Source organism: Macrotis lagotis, chromosome 2 (assembly GCF_037893015.1).
Source record: "Macrotis lagotis isolate mMagLag1 chromosome 2, bilby.v1.9.chrom.fasta, whole genome shotgun sequence".
Lineage (NCBI taxonomy): Eukaryota > Metazoa > Chordata > Mammalia > Peramelemorphia > Peramelidae > Macrotis > Macrotis lagotis.
Window position 1 is genome coordinate 156,389,336 of NC_133659.1, and position 24,906 is coordinate 156,414,241.

The window sequence follows — 24,906 nt, forward strand, 5'->3', positions numbered from 1 at the left end:
AGTGGATTTGAAGTTCAACTTATTCATTTTACAGATAAGGAAACTGAGGTCTAAAGAGGTTAAATAAATAACTTGCCCCCAATCATTCTGGTAATAAGTGACAAGAGCAGGATTCAACATTCTTTTTCACTGAACCATGTTGTGCCTGTTATATTCATTTTACTGGAGCACACATAAAAAAATGATCATTCAATATTCTAAGAATTCCATGCATGGTGCTCACCTTGAAATTCTTTAGGGCTTCCTGTAAGCTGCCATGATGATAAAGCATCATCCCTCGGAGTTGGAGGGTCTGTACGTGATTCTGGTTGAGTAGAAGGGCCCTTTGAAAGCTCTCAGTGGCTGCTTCAAAGTTGCCCAGTTCTCTATGTATGTCACATGATAGTTAAGAACAGTGTATGGACAAAATTAGTTATCATGTAAAATCTGAATTCTAATCAAATTTATAATGTGCTTATTCGTTTTGATGTCAATACTGTATCCCAAACAAGACCACTGACCAACTATATGAATTTTGGCATATTATGTTCTTAATTCTTCCACTAAACCATTATCCAAATGTTATAGTAACAAAAAAAATGGCTGTGAGGCAGATTGAACTCTAGAGAAAAATTTCACCTTACAAAAAATTGTAGGAAATGTAATCACCTTGACCCATAAAAGCAGTTTGTGCTCCTAGAAAACAAATTTGCATTTAAAATAGTAATTTTTAATCATTTTTTTGTAGCATGAACCCTCTGACAACTAGAGGAACCTATGGACCCCTTTTCAGAACAAGGTTATTTTTGTTTTTTCAAGGCTTAAGTGACTTGTCCAAGGTCACACAGATAAATAGATATTAAGTGTCTGAGGCCAAATTTGAGCTCAGCTCCTCCTGATTCCAAGGCTTGCTGCTCTATTTACTGAGTCACCTAGCTATCCCTCAGAACAAGATTTTTAAATGTATAAAACAAAATACAATGAATTTCATGGGAAACCAAATATAATAGAAGCCAAATGAAACTCCATACAAATAATGTAAGATGATCACTTTGATTCATAAAGGGATTCTGCTCCTAAAAAAAAGCTTTCTAAATTAAAGATTCTTAATCTTTTTTTTTTTGTGACATGGCCCTCTTTAACAATCTGAAGAAATCTCTGGATTCATTCTTAGAACAATAAAATAAAATATGTAGGATTTCATGGGAAACCAATTATAGTAGAATACAAAAGAAACCATGTAGAAAGGTTGTTTCATATGTGTGAATGTGTGTGTGTGTGTGTGTGTGTGTGTATACACACACCAAATATATTGAAATAGTTACCAAAATATTAAAAAACAAGCACATTTATATATTCTGGATCAAGAATCCCTTATCTAAATAGTTACTGACCTGAAAAAGACAATACTTCCCTTCCTTTAAAAAAAATAGAATTTTAAATCTGTAGAATTACAGACTTTCAGATTACTACTATAGCTAGGGAGAGTTGAAATTACTGACCCTATTTTACCCAAAATCAATTAAAGGTCAGAGATGTTAAGTTAAACTTAAACTTACCATTAATTCCTTGCCTCTCATTCATTTCCCAACCCCTTGTAATCTGGTTTCAGCTGTACCACTCCCTAAAACCCTACATTCTAAAATTGCTCTCTAACAAACTGTAATATAAGAATGTGATAGAGTATTATTATTCTGTAAGAAAAGCCTGGAAAGCTGTGCATGAACTGATACTATGAAGTGAGAAGAACCAGGCAAATATTGCACACATTAATAGCAACACTGCATGATGATCATCTTTGAGGGACTTGTCTTCTTTCAGTAGTTCACTGATCAAAGACAATTTTAAAAGACTTGTGATGGAAAATGCTATCTACATCCAGGGAAAAACTATGGAATCTGAATGCAGAGCAAAGCATACTATGTTCCACTTTCTAAAACTTCTATTAGGTTTTTCTCCCCCCTCCCCTTTGGTTCCAATTCTTGTTTCACAACATGACTAATATGGAAATATGTTAAATATGATTATTGTACATGTATAACCTATATTAGATTATTTGCTGTCATGGGGAAGGAGGAAGGGAAGGGAGGGAGATAGAAAAATGTGGAACAAAAAAGTTTACAAAAAGATGAGTATTAAAAACTATCTTTGAAGAAAACAACTATCTTTGCAGCTAATCAAAAAAATAAAATAACATTTAAAAAAACTGCTCTCTACAACAAAATTCCCTCTTTTGATCACTAAATCTGCCTTTTCTCAATTATGATCTTATTTGATCTCTCTGAAGCTACTGACCACTCTCTGCTTCGGGGTACTCTCTCCTCTGGCTTTCTTGGCATTTCTCTCTTTTGGTTTTTCCTCTTACCTGTCTGATGAACTTTCAATGTCCTGGGTTGGATCCTCCTCTTCCAATTCACTAAAAGTAAGCATCTCTCAATTTCTCTGTCCTGAGACCACTTCTCTCTCTATAATCTCTCCTTTTAAGATTTCATCAGCTCTCATGGTTTTAATTATTGTCTCTCAGATTTATCTACCTAACCCTAATTTCTCTTACAACTCCTGTCTCCTATTGTCAACTAACTACTAAAAATTTAATTCAGTAGTTAAAGAAGCATTTAAAGCAGCAACTACTATGTCTTAGGCACCATGGGAAGTGCCAAGGAGTCAAAGACTATAAACAATCCCTGATCTCAAGCAACTTAAATTCTAGCAAGGAAGATAATATTTAAGAATCCAGCTTCAGGGTGGACAGAAAGGTCCAGAGGTCTCTACGGTACTTCCAAAGGTCAGATAACAATACCTAGGAGTCTAGTATGGCTCAGAGGGAGCCAGGTCTCAGGGCGAGCTAGTATATGGAAGGAGTGTGAGAGAAAGAGGCCCAGCTTATTAAGGGGAGTTTTTTTCAATACAGAAAAGAAGTTTCAAGAGTAGAGAATTAGAATAATGTTAGAGTAGGACTTGGGCAAGATAGGGTTGAGGAGGATGGGGATAAAGGAATCCAAATTAAAAAATGGACATGATTTCTTCCTGCATGAACAGTGACTGATTTATAAAGGCACCAAAGAGAGAAAGAGGAGAAACCATACAGTCTCCAAGGGTTAGTACAAATGGGGCTGAATTGAGAAGTTGGAATACAAGTGTTAGAGATGTGATGTAGTTGTTCCCAAATTAGCAAAGGGTAGTGGTCAGTTAAGTCTTGGATCTGAGGTCAGCCTTGAACTATAGTTCTTTCTGGGGTGGCTAGGTGGCGCAGTGGATAAAGCACTGGCTCTGGAGTCAGGAGTACCTGAGTTCAAATTCATCCTCAGACACTTAATAATTACCTAGCTGTGTGGCCTCGGGCAAGCCACTTAACACCATTGCCTTGAAAAAAACTAAAAAACAAAACAAAACACTATAGTTCTTTCTGTTTCTCTTATGGGAAAGTATAGAAGGTGGTGCTCTTTCTGCTGGCAGTGGATGAGAAATGCTATGCAATTATAATGATCAAACAGAGCTCTCCAAGAGAGGTATGAGATGATACCTCCTCCATTTTTTTGCTCAAGTGGGGGACTATGAGTGTTGGGATACAACATAGAATGACAGGTTTTTTTGGATATGCTGTTGAAATTTTGTTTTCTTTCTTCTTTTATTCATACTTTATTTTTAAGAATAACTTTCTAGGAAGGATGGAAAATGGTATAAAATATAGATGATGTAAAAATGAAAGATATCAATGAAAATGTTTTTTAAAAAAATTTTTAAGATAAATAAGAGGAGGTCCAGGATAGAGTCTATGAGCACAGACTATGAGGCATGGCTCAAGACCTAACAAAGGGTACTGAAGAAGAAATAGAAGAAAGCTCAAGAGAGAGTAATCTCAAACAGAGGAAGGCAAGAATATCTACTAGAAGATGCTAATTAGAATGTCAAATGCAAAAGGATTGGGAGGGGGTAACTATTTGATTAAGTAGATAATAGAACTTAGGTAACCTTGGAGAAAAGTTTCAAGTATATGATCAGTAAAATAATAGGCATTTTACTATTCTGTACAAAACTACTTGGAGTTTTTTTGTTTTGTTTTAAGATTACATCAGAGTCTAGTAAACAGGGCTATCTGTCATGCATAAAATAGATTTAGTTTAATTTTTTAAAAGTGATTATATGAAAAAAGATTAGGTTATTATCTCACTGTTACACATTCATATATACCTGTGTAATGATCAATCTAATTTTTTATATAATAAAATTTTTTAATTTAACTAAATCTGTTTCAGATCCCCTCCATTTATTAAACTTTAGCAATCTAAAGAAAAAAAAGAACAAGAGTTTTGTACATAATGGTGAAATACAATGGGGGAGAGCAGTCTATTATTTGATTACTACTACTACAGAAGAATTTAAGATGAAAAACATTTGTTACTTCTTTAAAGTCAATTTTCTTCATGTTTTTTCTTTGTTCTAGGAATTTCTACTCATAACCTTTTGTAATGTCTTATTTTTGTCTCTTTGTATTATTTAATTCTTTGCCTTCTGTCTCTTTTTTAAAATTATTTTTCTTTTGTTTGTTTTTTGACTTTCCCTAATTCCAGGATCTGCTTTAGATAAATTGAGCAACATCAAACATACATTCTCAGTACTTTTTTTGGTACTGAACAGATTTCACAGTAAAGTATCTAAAATTCTTTATTTTTTTTGACAACTAATTTTGTTTTTTAGGTTCCCTTTGCACTAGACTCGGGCAAGTCTTCCAACATCATAAATGGGAGAAAAAATGGTATATCCTACGAACCACAGCTTTTTACCCCAACCTAATATTAAAAACTTCTTTTAGTGTTACTATCATTTTGGTTGGTACTCAAATCAGCCCCAATCTCAAAAAATACCCAATCCCTTTCACTCACCTGTAGGCCTGACCAAGACTTTTATATGCATCAATAAAATCAGCTTTCTGTTTCAAGGCTTCTTTGAAAGACTCAATGGCTTCCTATAAAAAAATTTAGAAAATTTGTGTAATTCTATTTTGTGTTTCACTGATAAACGAGAACTTTTAAAATATATAGATACATATGTATTATGCAAGACTTCTTACAGATTCTTTAGAGAAGACTACCAAGAATGTGAGAAGAAGAGGGTGCAGCAAGACAAAAGAAAGGGCACTAAATACTGTACGAATCAAAAGGAAGCAATCTCCCCACTCAATGGAAAGAATAAGTTTTCTAAATTTCTTATTCCATTTCACAAAGTACATTTATAAATCATAGAATTTTAAATTCTGCTAAATAATGACAAAATTCCTATGGCAATACTACTCAATGAATAAAGGTCTGGAAAAATATGGTTAGTTACGTCATTACATGGAGACCTGGTCTCAGAATAAGCAAGATCTGGGTTCAAATCTCGATTCTGATATATGCCAGCAATTTAACCTCTTTAATGCCTGGAGGCAATGTTTAAATGCTTTAAGTTGTAGAACAACTGCCAAGCTCCCTTATTGAGGGAGTTTCATGATAATATCACAATAATATCCTACAAATGTTGAATCCATCCATATAAATCTTTATGGTATGCAAAAGAACTTTATATCCAACATATTATTTTATCCCTAAAATAATTGTGTGAGTTAGGTACTATTAAAATCTCAATTCTACAGATGGGGATAATGGGACTAAGAAAGGCTAAGCAAATGCAAACCCCTGGGGAAAGATTCAAATCCATTCTTCTTACCTAAACATTACATCCTGTAGACTATGTATAACAGTCATTAACATACTGAATTAGTTCAATACACTAATAAAGGGGAGGATCAGTAATAATCAATCAATAGCTAATAATAATAAAAATAATAGCTAACATTTCTATAGCACCTACTGGCCAGGAACAGTGTTAAGCCCTTTACAATTATGATCTCATTTAATTCTTGAAACTTTGGAAAGCAGGTACTACTATTATCACCACCATTTCAGAGATGAGGAAACGAAGATTTGCAGAGGTCACACAGTTACTAAATATCTGAGGCCAAATTTGAATTGAAATTTTCCTGATTCCATGTCCTGTATTCTAATTCCAGTATTCATCAAGTTACCCCAATAAGCTAGATTTCAAAAAAAATATATTAAGTCTAAATGAAAGTCTTCATAAACAAGGGATAATTCCAGGTTCTGAATTCCAGAGGATTTAAATATGCTAAAAAGACAAAAGAACAGCAAAATTAAATGTCAATCCACCTAAGTTTGGAAAAGTTTGCAAAATTGTTATTAATAAAACAAAAATCAATTCATTCTCCTGGAATGACTTAAATGCTTCAAAAGTTAGAGGAAATTAAAAAAAACTAAAAAAAGAGGAAATTATTTACTGGAATACTATTTTTGGAAGCACATAGTGTGCTCTAGTAACATGAAAATATTTGGCTATAAATAACCTATATGTAATATGTGTCATTATATTTATGGCATATTGTAAAAGTTAATAGTAAACAACCTATGCTGTTACATTATTAAATACTAGATGTAGAGAGAAAATCAACAATCTTCACCCATGTCTTCATTATGCACCACAACAAAAAATTGTGAAGGCATCTTACAAACTTGTATGCGCTTCCATCCACAACAAAGAACAAATAAGTTCTGACCAGAACATCTGTTCTTGCATTATATAATCTTCAGTAGTTTCAATTAAAAGGATTTCACTTCAAAAATTCTGAATGTATATAAAATCACACTTAGTGAATATATTTAAAAGATTACAAGAACCTTGTCTCTTATACATAGTAGGCACTCTAGCAGTATTTTCCCCAAACCACTACAATTTCACTTTTTAAATTAGTCCTTTCTTCATGTCCCCTCTTTGCTTTCTTATGAGCGATCATCTTTATTAGATAGAGCAAGCAAAATTTATGTTTGTTTTTATTTTTAATTTTTTAGAAGACTAATTAAAAGGGCAAAAATGCTTATTTGCTAATCCAAGTGAATTTAAATGTATATTTCAGCAAAGAAATACAAAGAAAAGTCAAACATATATCTTTTATTTTACACATTTTTAAAAAATAATTGTGATTAGGTTCTTTTCTGGATACCAAATATGTTCTACCTATTGTCTTGAAAGATTACTTTTTAAGCCCTAAAGTTGACTATATTCTGCTTTGTTCTAGCCATTTCATCTTTTCTTTTGCTACCTATGCTAGTTAAGTCATTCTTTGACTTTCTAAAGTATTCATATCAGATTTCCCTTTTTCTTTTAAAAATGTGGGGGGGGATTTTTTCTTTCAAGTTATTTCTTGACCAGGTTATATTTTTCTGTATTTCCCTTTATCAAAACACAGGAAGGGGTCAGGGGCGGCTAGCTGGTGCAGTGGATAGAGCATTGGCCCTGGAGTAAGGAATACCTGAGTTCAAATTCAGCCCTTAGACACTTAATAATTACCTAGCTGTGTGGCCTTGGGCAAGCCACTTAACCCCATTGCCTTGCAAAAACCTAAAAAACAAAACAAAACAAAAAACAGGAAGGGGTCATAAAAGAGGCAAGACTTGAAACCCAGTACAAACAAAAAGGCAAAAAAGATCACAAAATGATCTATATCCCATCTCATTCTGAGGCTGTCTAACAATACTAAGAAAAAAGACAGAAGTGGTTTGTAAAATTATAGGCAATTCCAAGTAGCTAATGGGAACATTTCAGGGATACAACTTGAACCATGCAATTTTGGATTGTTCTAAATAAAAGCTGACATTCAATACAACTGTTAATTTGTGGCATTTTTCTCAGTTCAACCTAGGTATTTTCTGACATTATTTCTGTTACTTTTGACATTTGTGAAATTTTTTAATGTAACATCACCTCAATTCTACTTAATGCTATACACTCAAAGCTTTGCTTTTTTATTGCTACTGTTTTACAAGTCATGTTTGAATTCATTTTTAATTCAATTTAGATCTAAAGGAACTATTTTAAGAATATGAAGGTAATAAACTCATTGGTCCATGTAATACATAGACTCTAAAATTCACAAGAGGGACAATATACCCAATTAGCCAGAGAATCTGAATTAATTGGTGTAGTTTTTACTTTGTCAATGACTCAGTCTCCCATTCCATAATTCACAGGCTTGGTAAAAAGATGAGCTATTCTCCACAGAGTCATAATCTTCTCTGAGAGAACTGCAGTAAAAAAAAACAAAACACAATGGCTATTGCTATTAACACTTTCATGTTATGTTTGTCAGAATATATTCATTAACTGAGAAATCTGAAAATTCTGACAGCCTACTTCACTTCAGGTTACTTAAATTTTAAATAAATGATTAATATGATATTTCTAGGTTTCAGTCACAGAGCTCCAAAGTAAACTTAATTTAGTAATACAGTTGTACCTTCATTGCTAACTATACCCATCTTAACATCAATGTGCAAATATTGTAGATGGGTATAGTTTCAAATGAATTGTTATCTGTCCATTTTGTTGTCTGCCAGATTTTAAGGAGGCAGAGACAGAAATGCCTTGGTCTTCATTCTGCTAATTCCTTCTCAGTCATTTTACTGTGATAAAAACAAAACAAAACAAAATACAAGTAGAACCATTTGCTTGCTGAGATCATTTTAAATATTTTCAAGCTTTGAATAAAATCTTAGCATATGAATTTTTTTTTAATTCTTTACAGAGAAATGTGTGGGGTAGACTAGGCCCAAGTCTTTCTTCTTCCAGGTGATATGAAAATAAAGGGAAAGAACAGAGGATAGGCATAGGCAAGTTGCATACATTTATTTGAGAGCTCCAAAGAATATCTAAGGGATAAAGGCTCAAATGAGAAATTTGTAACAGATAGTAACACAATGCCTAATACATTTTAGATCCCTTAATATTCGTAAGTATTTACTTATTCCCTTCTCTTTGAAAGTTTGTATCCTTGCTTAGGAATAAGAGCATGGTAATATAATATAATAAAAAGAAATAGAACTAAAATTCAGTGTGTTAAAAACCCAAAGGAAATAAGATTAAGAATAAAATTAAACTTTTGTATATATTTTCTTCTTGGCAAGAAAATGCATATGTATAGTATGAGGAAAGTAAGGACAAGTAAAACATTCAGAGATGTTTGTGAACTGATATTACTGTGAGGGAGGGATGGATATACATGTAAAAAGTCAAGCTGTATTCTTCAATCTATTAATGATCGATCAAGTTGGCTTTTTTTTAAATTCACAACTCATCTAGTACAAACATGGCTAACAACACACACCCTTCCCCTATACACACATACACAGTGGCAAATACTTCTCTCAAGACAACACAATTATAGGACAGAAAAAATGTACATATATAGAAGCAAAGAGTTAAAGGGTTTTCATTGATTACCAATTAAGTAGAATGGCATGGTTGTCACAAAAGTTGATGCCATTTTAACATATTAGGAGAAGTACTTTCTTTATCTCATAGGTTGCCATGGACAAAAAGAAGTCACCAACTTAACAGCCTAATGAAAACAGGTCTTCTCAGTAATTAACAAGGGTAGAACTCAGAAAGCAGATTTACGTTACCAGTATCATATTTGAAGCCTTTTTAGTATCAATGAACCACTAAAGTTGGTTCAAGAGTTCATGCTCATTTCCACAGTATGATGAGCCACACAAATAGAGCTTGGAGAAGGGAGTCTCACATAAAATTAACATCAAACTGAGGAAGGAATGAAAATGAAACAATAAAACATACAAATCATGGCAACAATCTCGTCAATTTAAGCAACTTACTGATGCTGAAATATGGAAAACAGATAAATCAACAAGGATCATTATTATTTCTTAATGAAGTTTACTTAAAGTCATCATCAAAATAAGATAATAAAAAGGGTCTAGAAACCACCTTAGCTTACAATACTTGATCTATATAACAAATGGAAAAATATAGAAGCTACATTAGTCATAATAAATTCAGTTGTAAGATCTCATAGAGAATGGCAGAAGATGGTGCCCAAGTGTATTGCTTCACAAAACAGTAAGAAGGCATGAAGAATACGCTTAGGAATTAAGAGTATAGTAGTATAAGAGGGAATACCAGAATTCAATGTGTTGAAGGGAAAAAGAAGCTTCCAGAGAACTTGATGAGAGACTTGCTAATTAAAATAATCTTAAATGCATTTAAAGATGAAACCAAAAGGAGGATCATAAATAACAAATAGAAAATATCTGAAAGAGTTCTAGTTTCTCCAGCAACAAAAGTAAAGTTGGCACATTTAGATTGTAGCATAATAATCCCTGATATCCCATGAGATTGGAGAACAGCACAAAAGAAACGGATGTAAAAATCAAGTGGAGTAGATTGAGAATACCCAAAGTTGGATGTGACAGGATTTTCAATCTAATCTAGGTATCTGATTTAGGAGATAACAAAGACTTGAGGAAAAAAATCTTAAAACTTATAAAATAGATAAAAAAAAAAGGAAAAGGACCTATCTGTACAAAAAATATTAACAGCAGTTCTTTTCTGGTGGCAAAGAAATGGAAATTGGAGATGCCTCTCATTTGAGGAATGGCTGAAAAAACTGTGGTATGTGATTATGTTGGAATACTATTGTGCTATAAGAAATGATAAGCAGGATGCTCGATGAGCTAATGCAAAATGAAATATTACAAAACATCAGCTGTGAGTGACTTAGTTATTCTCAGCTATACAATGATCCAAAACAACTCTGAAGGATTTAGGTTGAAAAATGCTTTCCATCCCCAAAGAAAGCACTGATAGTGTCTGAATATAGATTGAAGTATATTTTTTTACTTTATTTTTCCTGAGGTTTTTTTTGGGGGGGGCCATCTATATTTTCTTTCACAATATGATTAACATGGAAATGTTTTATATGGCTACCCATGTATAACCTATATCATAATGCTAGCTTTCTCAATGTGTATGGGGGGGAGAGAGGGAGAAAATTTGGAACTCAAAGTTTTAAGTTATTCTTAAAAATTTTTACATATAACTGGAGGAAAATAAGATACTAAATATATTTTTTAAAAGTGACTAAGAAAATCAAAAATAACTCAACCACATACCTACTTTTCCCATCTCTTAAAAAAGAAAAGTCTGAATGAGTAATCTGCACATAAGAAATAGCATGGTAAAATGAATATAAAGAAAAATTTAGAGTTAGAAAGTTAATGAGCTTAGATCTGGTCTCTTAAACATGCTAACTGTATTACCAAGGACTAATCATTTACCTTCTTAGTGTCCTTAAACAATAATGGAAAATTATTTGTTACAGATTAATTGCAGATAAGCAAAGGTTAGAATTTCTATAGCAGGGATTCCTTAAACCAAAAATCTGAGGTGAGGACAAAAGATAAGTTATATTCAAAAATTATGTTCTATAAGAGATCATATCTTTCATAACTGACTTCTTTAAAAATTTTATTTATTTAAGGCAATGGGATTAAGTGACTTGCCCAAGGTCACATAGCTAGGCAATTTATTAAGTGTCTGAAGCTGGATTTGAACTCAGGTACTCCGACTCCAAGGCCAGTGCTCTATCTACTGCTCCACTTTGCTGCCCCTCCATAATTGACTTTTAATGATTATTGCCGGTTGACATTAAATTAAGTAAAACAAAAGTCAACTTGAAGATAATCTTCCAACAAGTAGGTTCCCATGAATACTTTAGATAAGTGCTATGTTACCCTTAAAAAACTATGCAAATTTCAGTTATTATTACTATTTTTAAAGCCATAAAAAATTCCTTGAAAGGTAAAATAATAAAAGTAATATTATTTGATGACCCTCTAATCAAAACCAAGGCAACAGACAGGGAACCATATGCTCACTATTGGAGCATGTCCAAATAGAGGAGGTATTCCCTAGAGCTAGTAAGGTCCTCCAGATGATTTTATTTGTGACTAACATTAAGCTAACTTTAATAAGACCTAGAACATTTTACATAGCTTCATGAATTAGATCTGGAGCTTGATACAATCAGTAAAATGTCACCTGCCATTTAGATGGAATCCTTTGTTAAGAATGGAACCTGCACTGGATATCCTCCATGATACTGCCAAATGCTTTTAGTAAGCATGTACCTATCCCCTGTTCATGTCTAATTTCATGTTAATAATAAGATCACAGAAAATCATCTCTGTTAAAGCATCTAGAAAGTGACTTTTTATGACTTTAGTTTATACAAGGAAGATACCTTGTTAAAGTCTTTCCAGCTGTACTTTACTCTACTGAATGTTTTTTACCATATTGACAATAAACACAAAAATATTTTGTGATCTTACCTTTTAATCAACTATGAAATTACAGACCACTTGTGAAAGCCTGTAAAGTCCTTTCTCATACAAAAAGGAATTTGGATTTAGAGCTGGGAGGGAATTTGGATGACACAGATGATGAAACTGAGATTAGTTGGAATACCCTCATTTCAGATTTTTTTTTCAAAAATTTTGTAGTGTTGAGAAAGTAGGCATATGAGTTAGTTAATATTTTTCCAGTTGCCTGATTACAAGAGTAATAACATCTGTAATTTTTCCAAGCTTTTAACACTTTACCTTTATTCCAGTTATCATAAAAACTGACTATCACGACATATTAAAAATTATATGATCTCAAGCAGATCTCCTCTGTCTATGTACACCTCCCCAGTTTGACTGCTCCTTCCATTTCTTTTTTTTTTTCATTTGGGTTTGGGTACTTTTGGCATGATTTCTACATATTCATGTAACAAAGCAGTAACTATGGGGCAGCTAGGTGGTGCAGTGGATAGAGCAGTAGCCCTGGAGTCAGGAGGACCTGAGTTCAAATCCGCCCTCAAACACTTAAATAATTACCTAGCTGTGTGACCTTGGGCAAGTCACTTAACCCCAATGCCTTTAAAAAAAACAAATTAAGAACTGTGATGAAAGAGTTCAAATGCTGCAAGCTCCACTGTCAATGGAGGACAAACTTTGTAAGAGAAAATTTTTTTGTACTTAATAGTATTTTATTTTTTCCAATTACATGTAAAGATAGTTTTCTTTTTCTTTGTTTTCAAGAACATCATGTTTACATGACCTTTTTTCACCATTCTTTTTTATTTTAAATTTATTTATTTTGAATTTTACAATTTTTCCCCTAATTTCACTCCCCTCCCCCCACCCCCCACAGAAGGCAGTCTGTTAGTCTTGTAAAGGAAATTCTAGGAGACCTTTCCTATTTTTTGTTTATTGTCCCAGCTTGACCTTTAAGTGCTCTTGGGATAATTTGTTTTAACTGAATCTTTCACCAAGCTTTCAGTAAAATTATATGGGATGGTACTGTTCATAATGCAATTAGTAGACAGTTCAAAGACTTTACTAGTGTTCTCATGATATTAGGAGAAACTGAGGAAGGCCTCCAAAATACTGAGTGATTCATTGTGTCTACTTTATGAGAAAACAAGAAACACAGATGTTAGGCATGAATGAAAAAGGTTATATCACTGGAAGAAAACAACCCTATCAAAGAAATTATAGATCTAATTTGGATCTCCTCAAATTCTTCCCCCCACTCTTCTCTAAGATTGTAATAATGAGTGAATACTATAAAATAGTATTAATTCTGGCTTCCACCTCTTTCTTTGAAAAGAATATCAAGTGTTTGCCAATCAATACATTTTCTACATATGTCTGGATCCATAGTTATTGTTATTACTATACATTGATTAGACTTCCGAAAACATTGATAGTGTCAATTTCTATTGTTTGTATATTTCCCATTTTTAATATCAATCATTTAAAAATGTTGAGCCGGATCAATTTTAATTGTATGCCAAAGATTCTCATTGTCATTTTTTTTTCTGATTTGATTTTAGGGGCTTGGACAATTAATTTTGAAATAACTCACATGTCACCAAGCAGTGGAAGAACACTAGATTTGGAATCAGAAAATATAGCTTCAATTCCTGTCATTTATGAAATATGTAAACTTAGGTTTATTTAACGTCTCTTGAGTCTCAAAGTCCTCATTTATGAAGGGGACTTGATAGGTGATACATCTATGATCTTATGATTTGTAACCAGTTGTTTTCTATACATTAAGATAGAGCCAATTTCATGTTTTATGATGTTCATCAGGACTTGCTATGCTTGATGTCTCCAAAAAAAATGTTTTCGGGGCATCTAGGTGGCACAGTGTATAGAGCACCAGCCCTGAAGTAAGGAGGACCTGAGTTCAAACCAGCCTCAGACACTTAATAATTACCTAGCTGTGTGACTTTGGGCAAATCACTTAACCCCACTGCCTTGTGAAAACCAAAAAAACAATGTTTCATGATACAAAATATGTGATATTTTTCAAAACTTATATACTTTGGGTTTCTAGTCTCTTACTCCTAGTTTCCAAAATTTTTCCACTGTCCTTCCCTATGTTCATTTCTGCATTCTACTTTTTACGTGTGAAAGTACACGTTGGTTTAATTTGGAACTTTTAGGAGTTATTGATATAATTTTCCTTGTCTTCTGCATTAGATGTTAGAACCTGAGCTTCAATCTTCTTCATGGCAGTCTTTTTACAGGTGTCTATCATGAGCAATACAGCATAAGATAATCAATTGGTTCAAGAAATGCTTCTTGTTGCTTCTAGCCAAAGAAGAAAACCCAACTTTGACAACTCCTTTAACTGCTACTCCAAGAAGAGCCTAGGGAAACATTCTTCCATTTACCAGAAACTACAAAAAGTATAAACCTTTATGATTTTTGTTTATAATAAGATCAATAAAGATATGATTTGGGTCAACTAGTAATAGTAATTTGCTGGTCATTGGACTAGTAGCTGACATTTTAAGAATAAATAATTGAGATTCTATTTATAGATTGCTTTAAAATGGTATCATTCTTAGTACCTTCTGCCACTCCTCCTCTTTTGTTGTCCTATTCTGTCTTTAAGAATTAGGAACAACCATGCACATAGGACGGAGGGTCCCTTTATGTTTCCTTATATCATAGGTAGTCAAGGTCAAAGACTTCATTGTTGAGTCCGGTAGGAGGGAACTCAAGCAGACACCAATATGATGCATAAGCTGGTTCATTTATTGATCACAGGATACATACTTTTATACTCTACATTTATGTAACCAATTACATAAGCATATTAGCAAGCATTTTTTTCACATGCATACCTTGTGTATGTCTTAGGTGAATGTTTTGAGAACCAAACAGTGTTATGAGAAACAGAGTGCAGATTGTTTTGAGAACAGTGCAGAAGGTAATTTTCTCAGAATGTGCTTTCTTATCTGAGCCTGGAAATACATCTTGTTAGCTCAGACATGCAGCTACTCCCTTATCTAAGCTCTGAAGTACATCTTGCTTGTTAGAGCACATAGCTATTTCTGTGTTAACCCTTCATAGCTCTTAGCCTGGAACACATATGACACCACACTTCATCACCTCTTGGCGAGCCTACTGGTGAAGTGCTTCTCTATTCTTCACTAGAATGGTCCTCAGAAAGCAGGTCCAGTCTGATGTTAGGACCAAGCATACAGTCCTTATAGTACAGTATATGAGGTCATAGTTTAAGCCTGCTGTCATATTCTCCCAGATTCAAAGATCACCTCCATACTACAATAAGGCATCAAAGTAGGAAATTTTTCTCCAGGGTTTCATGTACAACATACAATCATTTTATCTGAAATCCAACTTATCAAGTTAAATTTACTAACTGGTTTTAAAGAGTTGCATTGGTTTCTTTGGTTGTTGATTTTAAATAGTCTAAAACTAGAAACACATTAATGAGATCCAATGTATTAAATAAAACAAGTCATTAAACTATAATTTGTAGACCAAATCTGGGCCTCTTTTAGTACTGCCTGCAAGTTAAGAATGGTTTTTATAAAGCTTGCTAGCTGCTGCCCTAGAGAAAATACTTTATAACAAATTTTAAAAATTAATTGTATCTTAAAAGAAGCCACTATTTAAACCTATACAAGAATACAAAAAAATCAGTCCTTCAGAAATAGTTTCCAACAATTCCCATATTCTAGAATCAAAGTAGCAATTTTTCTGGTAGCAAAAATCTAGAAATCAAGGGGATATCTAAAGTACTTGAACAAACTGCAGCATGTAAACATACTGGCATGTTATTTGGTACTAAGAAATGATGATTACTAGAAACAAAGAAATAGAGGAAGATATATATGAACTGATGCAGAATGAAGTCAAAACAAGAGAGTAATTTATATATAAAGACTAGAATAATAATCAACAAGAACAATAAAGGAAACTGACTTCTGATGTGATTGAAATAACCAATTTTGGCTTTGTAGAATAGATGATTAAACACATTTCCCTCCTACTGGTTACAAAAGGTTGTATATACTGATAGTCTTTGTCAGAGTTCATTGGTTTTGTTTCTTTCCCTTTGTTTACAACAGAGGCTAAATTTGTCGAGAGAGGTGTGAACTCTCTCCATATTTAACCACAACATGAACCTTCTGCTTTCCGAAAGGGTCTGCTTTCCAGAAAGGAATGTTGTTAAAAAAAAAAGATACCAACAAAATGTATTTATCAAATAAATCAATATCTTATAAGGAAAGATTTGTTTTACAATATTTTTACCTTCAAAAGGCCTCTGTGGAAGAAAGTTAAACCTTTGTACAGCATAGCTATAGGCTGGTTTTTGTTCAGTTCTAAAGACTGCTGAAAGTCTTCATGGGCTGTTGCATAGTCCTACAAGAAGGAAAGGGAAATCATTGAAAAATAAAAAGTATTCTTTGTCAAGACAAACTTCTAATTCATTTTGTTACTAAACATAAGCATCTGGTTTTGGGACTCAATTCAAAATTTATATTTCATTCACCAAGATGCTTATGATTTTCTTAAGAAAAATTGGAAAGGAAAAATCCCTCACAAAGGCTAAACTACTTTTTATCTCAATTGTAAATTGAATGTATTTCATAATGTGGCTACTTTAGCAGTCAATTCTTATTTTCTATTTTTTTCTCAACACGAATCTTGTTTTGGCTCCACCAAAAACTACTAAGAGGACAAATCTCCTTGTAATAAACTCCAAGGAACTGTTAAAATTATTTTGTTACTATAATCATCAGAGAAGCCACAGTCACATAATATTTGGCAGACTCAGAATCAAAGCTAAAAGTTAAATTCTGATGTTACTAATATGAATCTATAATAGCTTTAAGGGAAGTGAAAATACACCTTCTACACCAAATTTTCTTCTTCTTAGTTTTCTTATCCTAATCCAACAGTCAAGTAATATAAGCCACGAAAGAAAGAAGCAAATACAGGTCCCTTAGCATTTTTCTACAGAATCTTACTGTGGGGAAAAAAAAAAGTTTTCAAAAATACTTTCTACTGCAAAGCCAAAATATAGTTAGACCTACAATCCCTCCCATCATTATCACCAACAACAGTTTTCCGAAGCAAAGGGAAAACCAAATCTTCCTTACCATAGTGGAAAATGTCCCAAAGCAAAAACAACTCACCTCTGATATGAAATGCAAGGTGCCTCTATGTCGGTAGAGTCGTGCTGATGGCTGCAGTTGAATAGCTTTAGTGAGATCACTTACTGCTTCACTGATTCGTCCCAGAGGGGAAAGTATCTAAAACCAAGACGTTCCATTAAGCAAGAGGGAGATCTAGGTCACCTTAAAATTGATGAACCCTTTTAATATTTCAATACTAATTCCAAAGTTCTGTTTTAAAAATCAGTTTTACTTAGCAGAACTAGTGGAACCCTTTGTACATTGCTCAAATATACAAAGAAAACAAAATGAGATATTTCTTTGTCTGATGAAGAGCACTGGTGAATTGACTCCACAGCAATTGCTGTCCTATTATTTCATATTCTGAGTTATAATAGATCCTACTTTTCTTAATATGTACACATTTTTCTTCTCTTGTTATTTAGTTTCAAATTCTTTTGATATGCATTGCTTATAGCTAAAAGGATTCATCTGGGTGATGCCTCTGAATACTAAAACTAAATCACATTTTTGGACATATTTCCTTGCTTACCACAATCTTTAAATATACACTCCATGGTAGCAAGTTCTATATATAGTTAGGTTGAAAGACAGCTTGCAAATTTCCAGCCCTTCATTTGTGTCTAACTTGATAGACACTATTTTCACTGGTTAACTTTCTAAAGAAACTTTATTCTTTTAGGATATATTTTTATGTTTGACCTTCACTTGAAGATGAAATTAAGATCTTGAAAGTTAAAGAGAGGGGCGGCTAGGTGGCACAGTGGATAGAGCACCGGCCCTGGAGTCAGGAATACCTGACTTCAAATCTGGCCTCAGAAACTTAATAATTACCTAGCTATGTGGCCTTGGGCAAGCCACTTAACCCCATTTGCCTTTCAAAAACCTAAAAAAAAAAAAATGGGGAAAAGAAAGTTAAAAGGAAAAGATAAACTGATGACCATATGGCAAAGAGTAACCCTTAAATTATCAATAGGCCACTTATGCAGCAAGAGCATCTCTCCAGAACATAGGTGGGAACCTAGAGATAAGCCAAATTAAAAAAAAAATGGGTTCTGAGCAGTTAAAATTGGTATTAAGAAATCCAAACATTGTACTCAAAGTAATCATTCTCCTGTCTCAATTAGCAACTATTTATTCTCAGATATAATCCTAAAAATTATAGAGTGCTGGACTCAGAACCAAGAGAACAAAGTCTAACATTAAATACATGAAAATAAGACATACTATACTGTGGGAAATGTGCTTTACAAACTCTAAAGCACTAGATGAATATGAGATTTTATTGTCGGGTTTCTCAATTCACTGCAAAACTGAAATGGATGAAGCTCAGAGTTCAGAATAGTGACAGCAAGCAATAAGAAAAACAGAAATATGATTTTAAAAGCAGACAATTAAGAAATCAAAGATCGCAGTAGTCTGGGGTCCATTATTATATATGTGTATACTGCCCCATGTACTTCAGCAACTCTTTAAGGTATCATTAATCATCAGTACAGAAGAAAAATGGATATTCAAAATGATGGGCCTTAGTCAACTACATCCAAAAGATGTTTTTTCTGACCACTAAAATCTATTTTTAGGCAAAAAAATTTCAAGTGGAATTGCAATCAACATAGTAAAGGAGATTATAAAATTTCATCAAAACCCTTACTATGCAATTAAATCACATTTCTAGAAATGCTCATTCTGCATATTTTTAGCACAGTCAAAGGTAATCAGGCCCTTATATCACTTTACTTAGGGCAAGGGGATAGAACATGAACATACTTTGTACCCAAGAAACAAGAGCACCAAATCAATCATTACTCTTATATATTAAGCACCCACTTATACACAGTACTTCTTTGAGACCATGTAAATAAGAAAATAAATGATTCTATTACCAATTTATAATAATACATATTTCACTCAATTTTTGTTTCTGATTCTTATCCAAAACAAAAACAGAAAAATTGTGGACTGGCAATCAGATGTCTTGCTTTAAGAAAGATTTAAATTAATTATCATCTGAGAATTGATACCTTTTTGATAAATTTTCATTTAAGAAAAGGTTTTTAAAAAATAGTTTAAAATAATCAATACTTATTTCCTTTTCTTTATCTGAGCTGTATAAAAAAATGAAATCTTTAAATCAAATGGGAAAACTGTCACCAGAAAATTCTAAGATCTATCTAATTAAATGACATGTCAGAAATCACACAGAAATAAGTTGCATTTTGGCTACAGCAAATATGAGTACATTGTGCATATTGGTACTTAAGTATGTTTGCTAAATGACAGAATAAAAATATCACATAAATATGTAAAATGAATACAACATGAAACACTAATAAACTGCTATATCTTCACAGAGATAAAAATGAAATTTTACACAGCTTTTGTGGTTTTTGCTTTTAACTACGACCATAGTTTATAATTATTTCTAAAATCAACTTATCATCTTATATTTTACTTTAAAATTTCACAATAAAAACCAAAAAATGATGCCATAATCCCTCAAAATAACAAAAAAAGTTATTTTACTGTTTTTGTTTATTGTGGTCCTTATACATGAGCTCAGAAATATGAAAAATTTTCTTGTTAGAACAAGTACCTTTAAAGAATTTGTTACCAATAAAAGAACATACAGTACTAGGATAGAAAAATTTGAAAAGGTGAAAAATTAAGAAGATAAATTTAGAGACACTAAAATCCAAAAAATGTACCAATGACTGGAAAGGTAAGGAGAAAGTTCAGGAAACTCACCTCGGCTCGCTGTTCAAATACTTCTGGACGATCTGGTTCTAAGGTAATTACTCGACTCAATTCAAACAAAGCAAGTTCAGCATTCTTAATGTCCTTATAAAAAAGCAATTAGAATTTTGTATAAAATCTATCACTTCTCTTCAAATGATTTTCTGATAAAAATATTATTTAAAAAAGCCACAAATGATTAGATAGAAATCAATGAGTAATGACAGCTATATCCAATACCCTTAATCAAAATATAACCAATCATTCCTTTCTACCATATCACCAATAACACCTTTTGAATTAATGAGGTCTTAATTAAGTCCACCTTAATCTAACTAACTGTACTTACAAATTAATGCATGTACTGGTCTCAAGAATTTATCTAACATCCTAAAAATGCATTTTCCCAAATTTATAACAAAAACTCTGATGGAGACCTAAAATCTCAATTTCTATGATTACCATTAAAAACAAATTCTCTAAATATGCCCTTACTAAGTAAGTAACCTTCAAGGGCATCAGTTTTGTTAGGGCAAAGGGAGAAAAATGTACTAAATCACAGTCACTATTAAAAACCAAAAGCATTTAACTACAATTTACCTATTCCTTAAAAAGAATGTAAATTTTAAAATTAATCTTGAGCCAGGCTATGAAGTTCATTGAGGAGACAAAAGAGAGGCAGCTCATGGGCATATTTCTAGAACATATCTATTTCTGAAGCAATGAATTCCTTAATTTCTGGATGAAAACAGGTTCCTCGACATACTAAATGATCCAATTTAAGTTTTCTTTGTATTAATACAACAGGATCAAGAAAAAGGAGATGTAACTTCCTTGAGAGCAAAGACTATATTTTCATTTTGTCTTTTCAACTTGAGTACATAGCACAATACCTTATATTACTGAATAGTTTGTTTGTTTTATTCTGGATATGTGATTTTACTGAAATTCCATCTAAGTAAACTCTACCATTCTACTTACAAGTTTGTTGGCCAGTTCTGGATTTTTACAAACAATTAGCGGTTTCTAAATAGCAAAAGCTTTAAAAAAAAAAATTTCCTTCCCCAAAAAGAAAAGCTTCAGTAATTTACAGTATAGTATTCATGGCAAGCAAGTTTTTAAGCACCAAGTTTTAGACCAAGCACTGCCTCCAACACCCAGTTCTGCCCCTAATTTCATGTCTTTGCTACAGCTGGCATTTATGACTGTTTAATATTTCTCTCTCTTCCTCTCCTCTCAGAGGGACTGAGGGAGGAAATAAATTAATACCTGAATATTCATTTGAGCTCTGAAGAGTACTAAAAACAGCATCTGGAGTCTCAGAAGGACCTGAGTTCAAATTTGACCTCAGACACTTAATAATTACCTAGTTATGTGACCTTGGGCAAGTCACTTAACCCCATTGCCTTACAAAAATCAAAACCAAAAAAAAGAGCAGTAAAAACACCCAAGATAATATTTATGAAATATAAGAATATATTTTTCCCCCAAGTATAAGAACAATTCAAGGATGTCTAAGGAAATCACAGGAGAATTAAAAGTAGCTTCTCATTAAAGTTAAAGGCAATCCCTAATATATTTTCAGTCCTCATCATTTGCTTTTGATTGTGTTCCCATAGGATTCTGGATCTGAAATTCAGAGGAATTTTAAAAGCCACTGAGTTCAACTTCCACCATTTTAAAGACGGTGACTTGAGGTCTAGAGAAGTCAATTCTAATAGACTGACAGCTACTGAAAGGCAGACTTTTTCATTCTAGCAAAACTTAGCATCTCTGCCACCACCAAAGCATTTAGCTGACTCAATCCAGATTCTTCCATATCTATCAAAGTCAAATAGAAACAGGGGCCACCCTTTCCTACATAAGGATTCTAGTGATTACATACTGTTTTAAAATATAATGGTATTCATGTGTTTTCATTTATTGGGTTAAATATTTCCAAATTCTATTGTTATTTTGTTCAGCTGCCCTGGAGAGTATTGCAGGCTGCATGGTTGACAGTTGTATGTTTGACCCCTCTCTGGTCTACATCATATTAACTCTCCACTGCTTCTGGGGGTATACCAGCAGTCCTGGTCCTATTCAACACTTCTTTGGTCAAACTTCATTTCAGGAACTGTAGAATAGATCTGGTCTGATTTAATATAGCACAATTATGTGAAATATAATTTAGCCTTTCTTTAAATGATCCAAAGATAAACAATGATTAATTGCTTTTCTGTGCTTTAATGTCCTCAAAGGCTACTGAAGTGTATAGGGCTGTTGTTTATCCTTATACCAAATGACTCCGAACCACTTTTTTAATTTGCTTTTAGAGCTTTTCTGTTTCCTCTCTTGTACAATATATTTTAAAGGATTTTCATGAAAAAATCATTCAAATAAAAGAAATTATAGTATTTAGAGGGATGTGCTTCAAATACTTAGGGAAAATCCAATTATATTCCTTGATGATACAAATCAACACAGTCTTCCTACTAAAGTCATCATTATCAGTTACTTACCTGTAGTCCCTTCTTTCCATAAGCTATCCCACGGCCATAAATTGCACTAACAAGTTCTGGCTCCTCCTAGACAGGAGAGTAAAAAGATAGCAAGGCATTAATAAAAGAAATACTAGTTACTAATTACGGTAGGGTATGCCTCAGGTAAACACTTTTTCTTCAATAGGCTAATATCACCTGTGAGTTAGTTCAAGCAGGATATTCCAAGCAGCTTCTTTTGGGAGAGTATTAGGTAGAAGGGAATCAGAGGATTCAATGCCTGTTTCCATGGGGACCAGAAGGCAAGGGCTGTAACAACTTCTGTGAAGGCATCTGGGGATGATGGTAACAGGGTCTCTGGTAATGATGGCTCTTATGGAGCAGCTGCCTAAGTAGTTTCTTTGATAAACAGTTGGATGGGGGTGAGAAGCAAATGAACACAGTCAGTTTTGACAACAAGAAGATAAAAGAGCTTGGAGGCAGTTGGAAATGATCTAGTAGTAAGGTAGGTTTGGTGCTAGGGTGCAAAGAAGTTTAAGACTGCTATGGAGGTGAGCAGTAGTAATACTGAACCAACTCTAATAATGGGTGGTAGATAGGGAAGCACTAGGGGTCAACAGCAGGGCAATTCACAGGCAGTCAAACAAAGTTCTAAAAGCAGTGTGCAAGAAGAATCAGGGTCCTTCCTCTAAATAGAATTGTAAGCTTCTGGAATGGGGTGACAGACCTGAGATAGTGTCAAAGTAGTAGAGTTTAGGGATATACAGAAGAGAAGGGCAAACTCAATCAAAGAGGAAAGGGGTGTCTCTAGAGTTATATGAGCCAGGGAATTGATTCTGCAAAACTGACTAATGTTGTTATTGATGTTCAATCTTTCTTTTTTTCCCTTTCTTTTATTTGTTTGGGGGGAGGGCGGCAAGGCAACAGGAGGTTTAAGTGACTTGCCCAAGATTACACAGCTAAGTATTAAGTGTCTGAGGTTGGATTTGAACTCAGGTCCTCCTGACTCCACGGCTGGTGCTCTATGCACTGTTCCACCTAGCTGCCCCCACCCCCAACCTTTATTTTCAAAGAGGACCAATGATATCATTGGGTGGTGTCTTGACTTGCACATAAACTGGATTAAGTGAAGCAAAGTTGTCCAAATTTGACAGCATCATTCTCTCTTCCTGAGTCATCCAAGTCCAACGGCAAGACAAAAGTCAAGACAACCAGCAATGCCAGGATGCAGTGGATGATGATGGCATCTTGGAGGTCTGACCAAGTTATAAATACTTCCTAGTACCAACTTAAGTTGGAACAGGATATTTTCATCCTCCCATTCCACTGGGGAAGTCTTCACATGTTTGGGGTAGACCTCCCCTAACTCAACAATAGGTTTGAGATACATCAATTATCTTCGACCTAGTTTAGCCAGTATGTTGAGACAGTTTTACCCAGTATGGCCTCTGTACATAACTACAGTTTCTTAGAACCACAGGCAACAGTTGAGTACCAGGTGGACACTAGAGGAAGATAAGCAGCTCTGAAAAGGGACTGAAAAGCCCCCTCATCAGAAAAAGGGTAAAAACATTACTTGTACAAAAATATTTATAGCAGCCCTGTTTGTGGTGGCAAAGAATTGGAAATCCGAACCAGAAAAACACTGTACACCCTAACAGCAACATGGGAGTGATGTTCAACCTTGAAGGACTTGCTCATTCTATCAGTGTAACAATCAGGAACAATTTTGGGCTGTCTGCAAAGGAGAGTACCATCTGTATCCAGATAAGGAGCTATGGAGTTTGAACAAAGTGCAAGGACTACTCCCTTTAATTTAGAAAAAAAAACAGATATCTTATTGTCTGATCTTGTTACCTCTTAGACTTCTCTTTAAGGATATGATTTCTCTCTCATTACACCCAATTTAGATCAAGGTACAACATGGAAACAAAGTAAAGACTGACAAGAGTGCTTTCTGTGGGTGGGTGGGGGGAGGGAAGCAAGATGGGGGAAAATTGTAAAACTCAAATAATATCTTTAATAAAAATAAATTTTAAAAAAGCCCCCTCATCAAAGGTGTTAATCCTTCTTAATATCCTGTAAAATCCTAATGTACTCTTATACACATTGGTTAAGGAATCAGAGTAGCATTGATGGTAGGAATCCCAATAAAATTACAGAATTCTTTAAGCATTTTGAAAGGCTGGAAGAATCCCACTCACTGAACTCATTACCTGTTACCACCTCTGCAAAATAAAACAGGTATCTAGAACACTCATACAAATACAAAATTCTAATCACTTTTCTATTAACTTG

General features: G+C 33.6%; 1 protein-coding gene across 3 annotated transcripts in view; it reads right to left on the reverse strand.

Moving 5' to 3' along the window:
- TTC13 (tetratricopeptide repeat domain 13) overlaps nt 1-24,906 on the reverse strand; it is a 96,272-nt gene that overhangs the window by 23,859 nt on the left and 47,507 nt on the right. For all 3 annotated transcript variants that reach the window (XM_074223043.1, XM_074223042.1, XM_074223044.1), the window contains 6 exons: nt 22,630-22,695; nt 20,141-20,233; nt 17,393-17,509; nt 16,506-16,616; nt 4,863-4,945; nt 224-365 (listed from right to left, as the gene is read on the reverse strand). In XM_074223043.1, the coding sequence (XP_074079144.1) occupies nt 224-365; nt 4,863-4,945; nt 16,506-16,616; nt 17,393-17,509; nt 20,141-20,233; nt 22,630-22,695 (612 nt within the window). The remainder of the gene's footprint in view (nt 1-223; nt 366-4,862; nt 4,946-16,505; nt 16,617-17,392; nt 17,510-20,140; nt 20,234-22,629; nt 22,696-24,906) is intronic.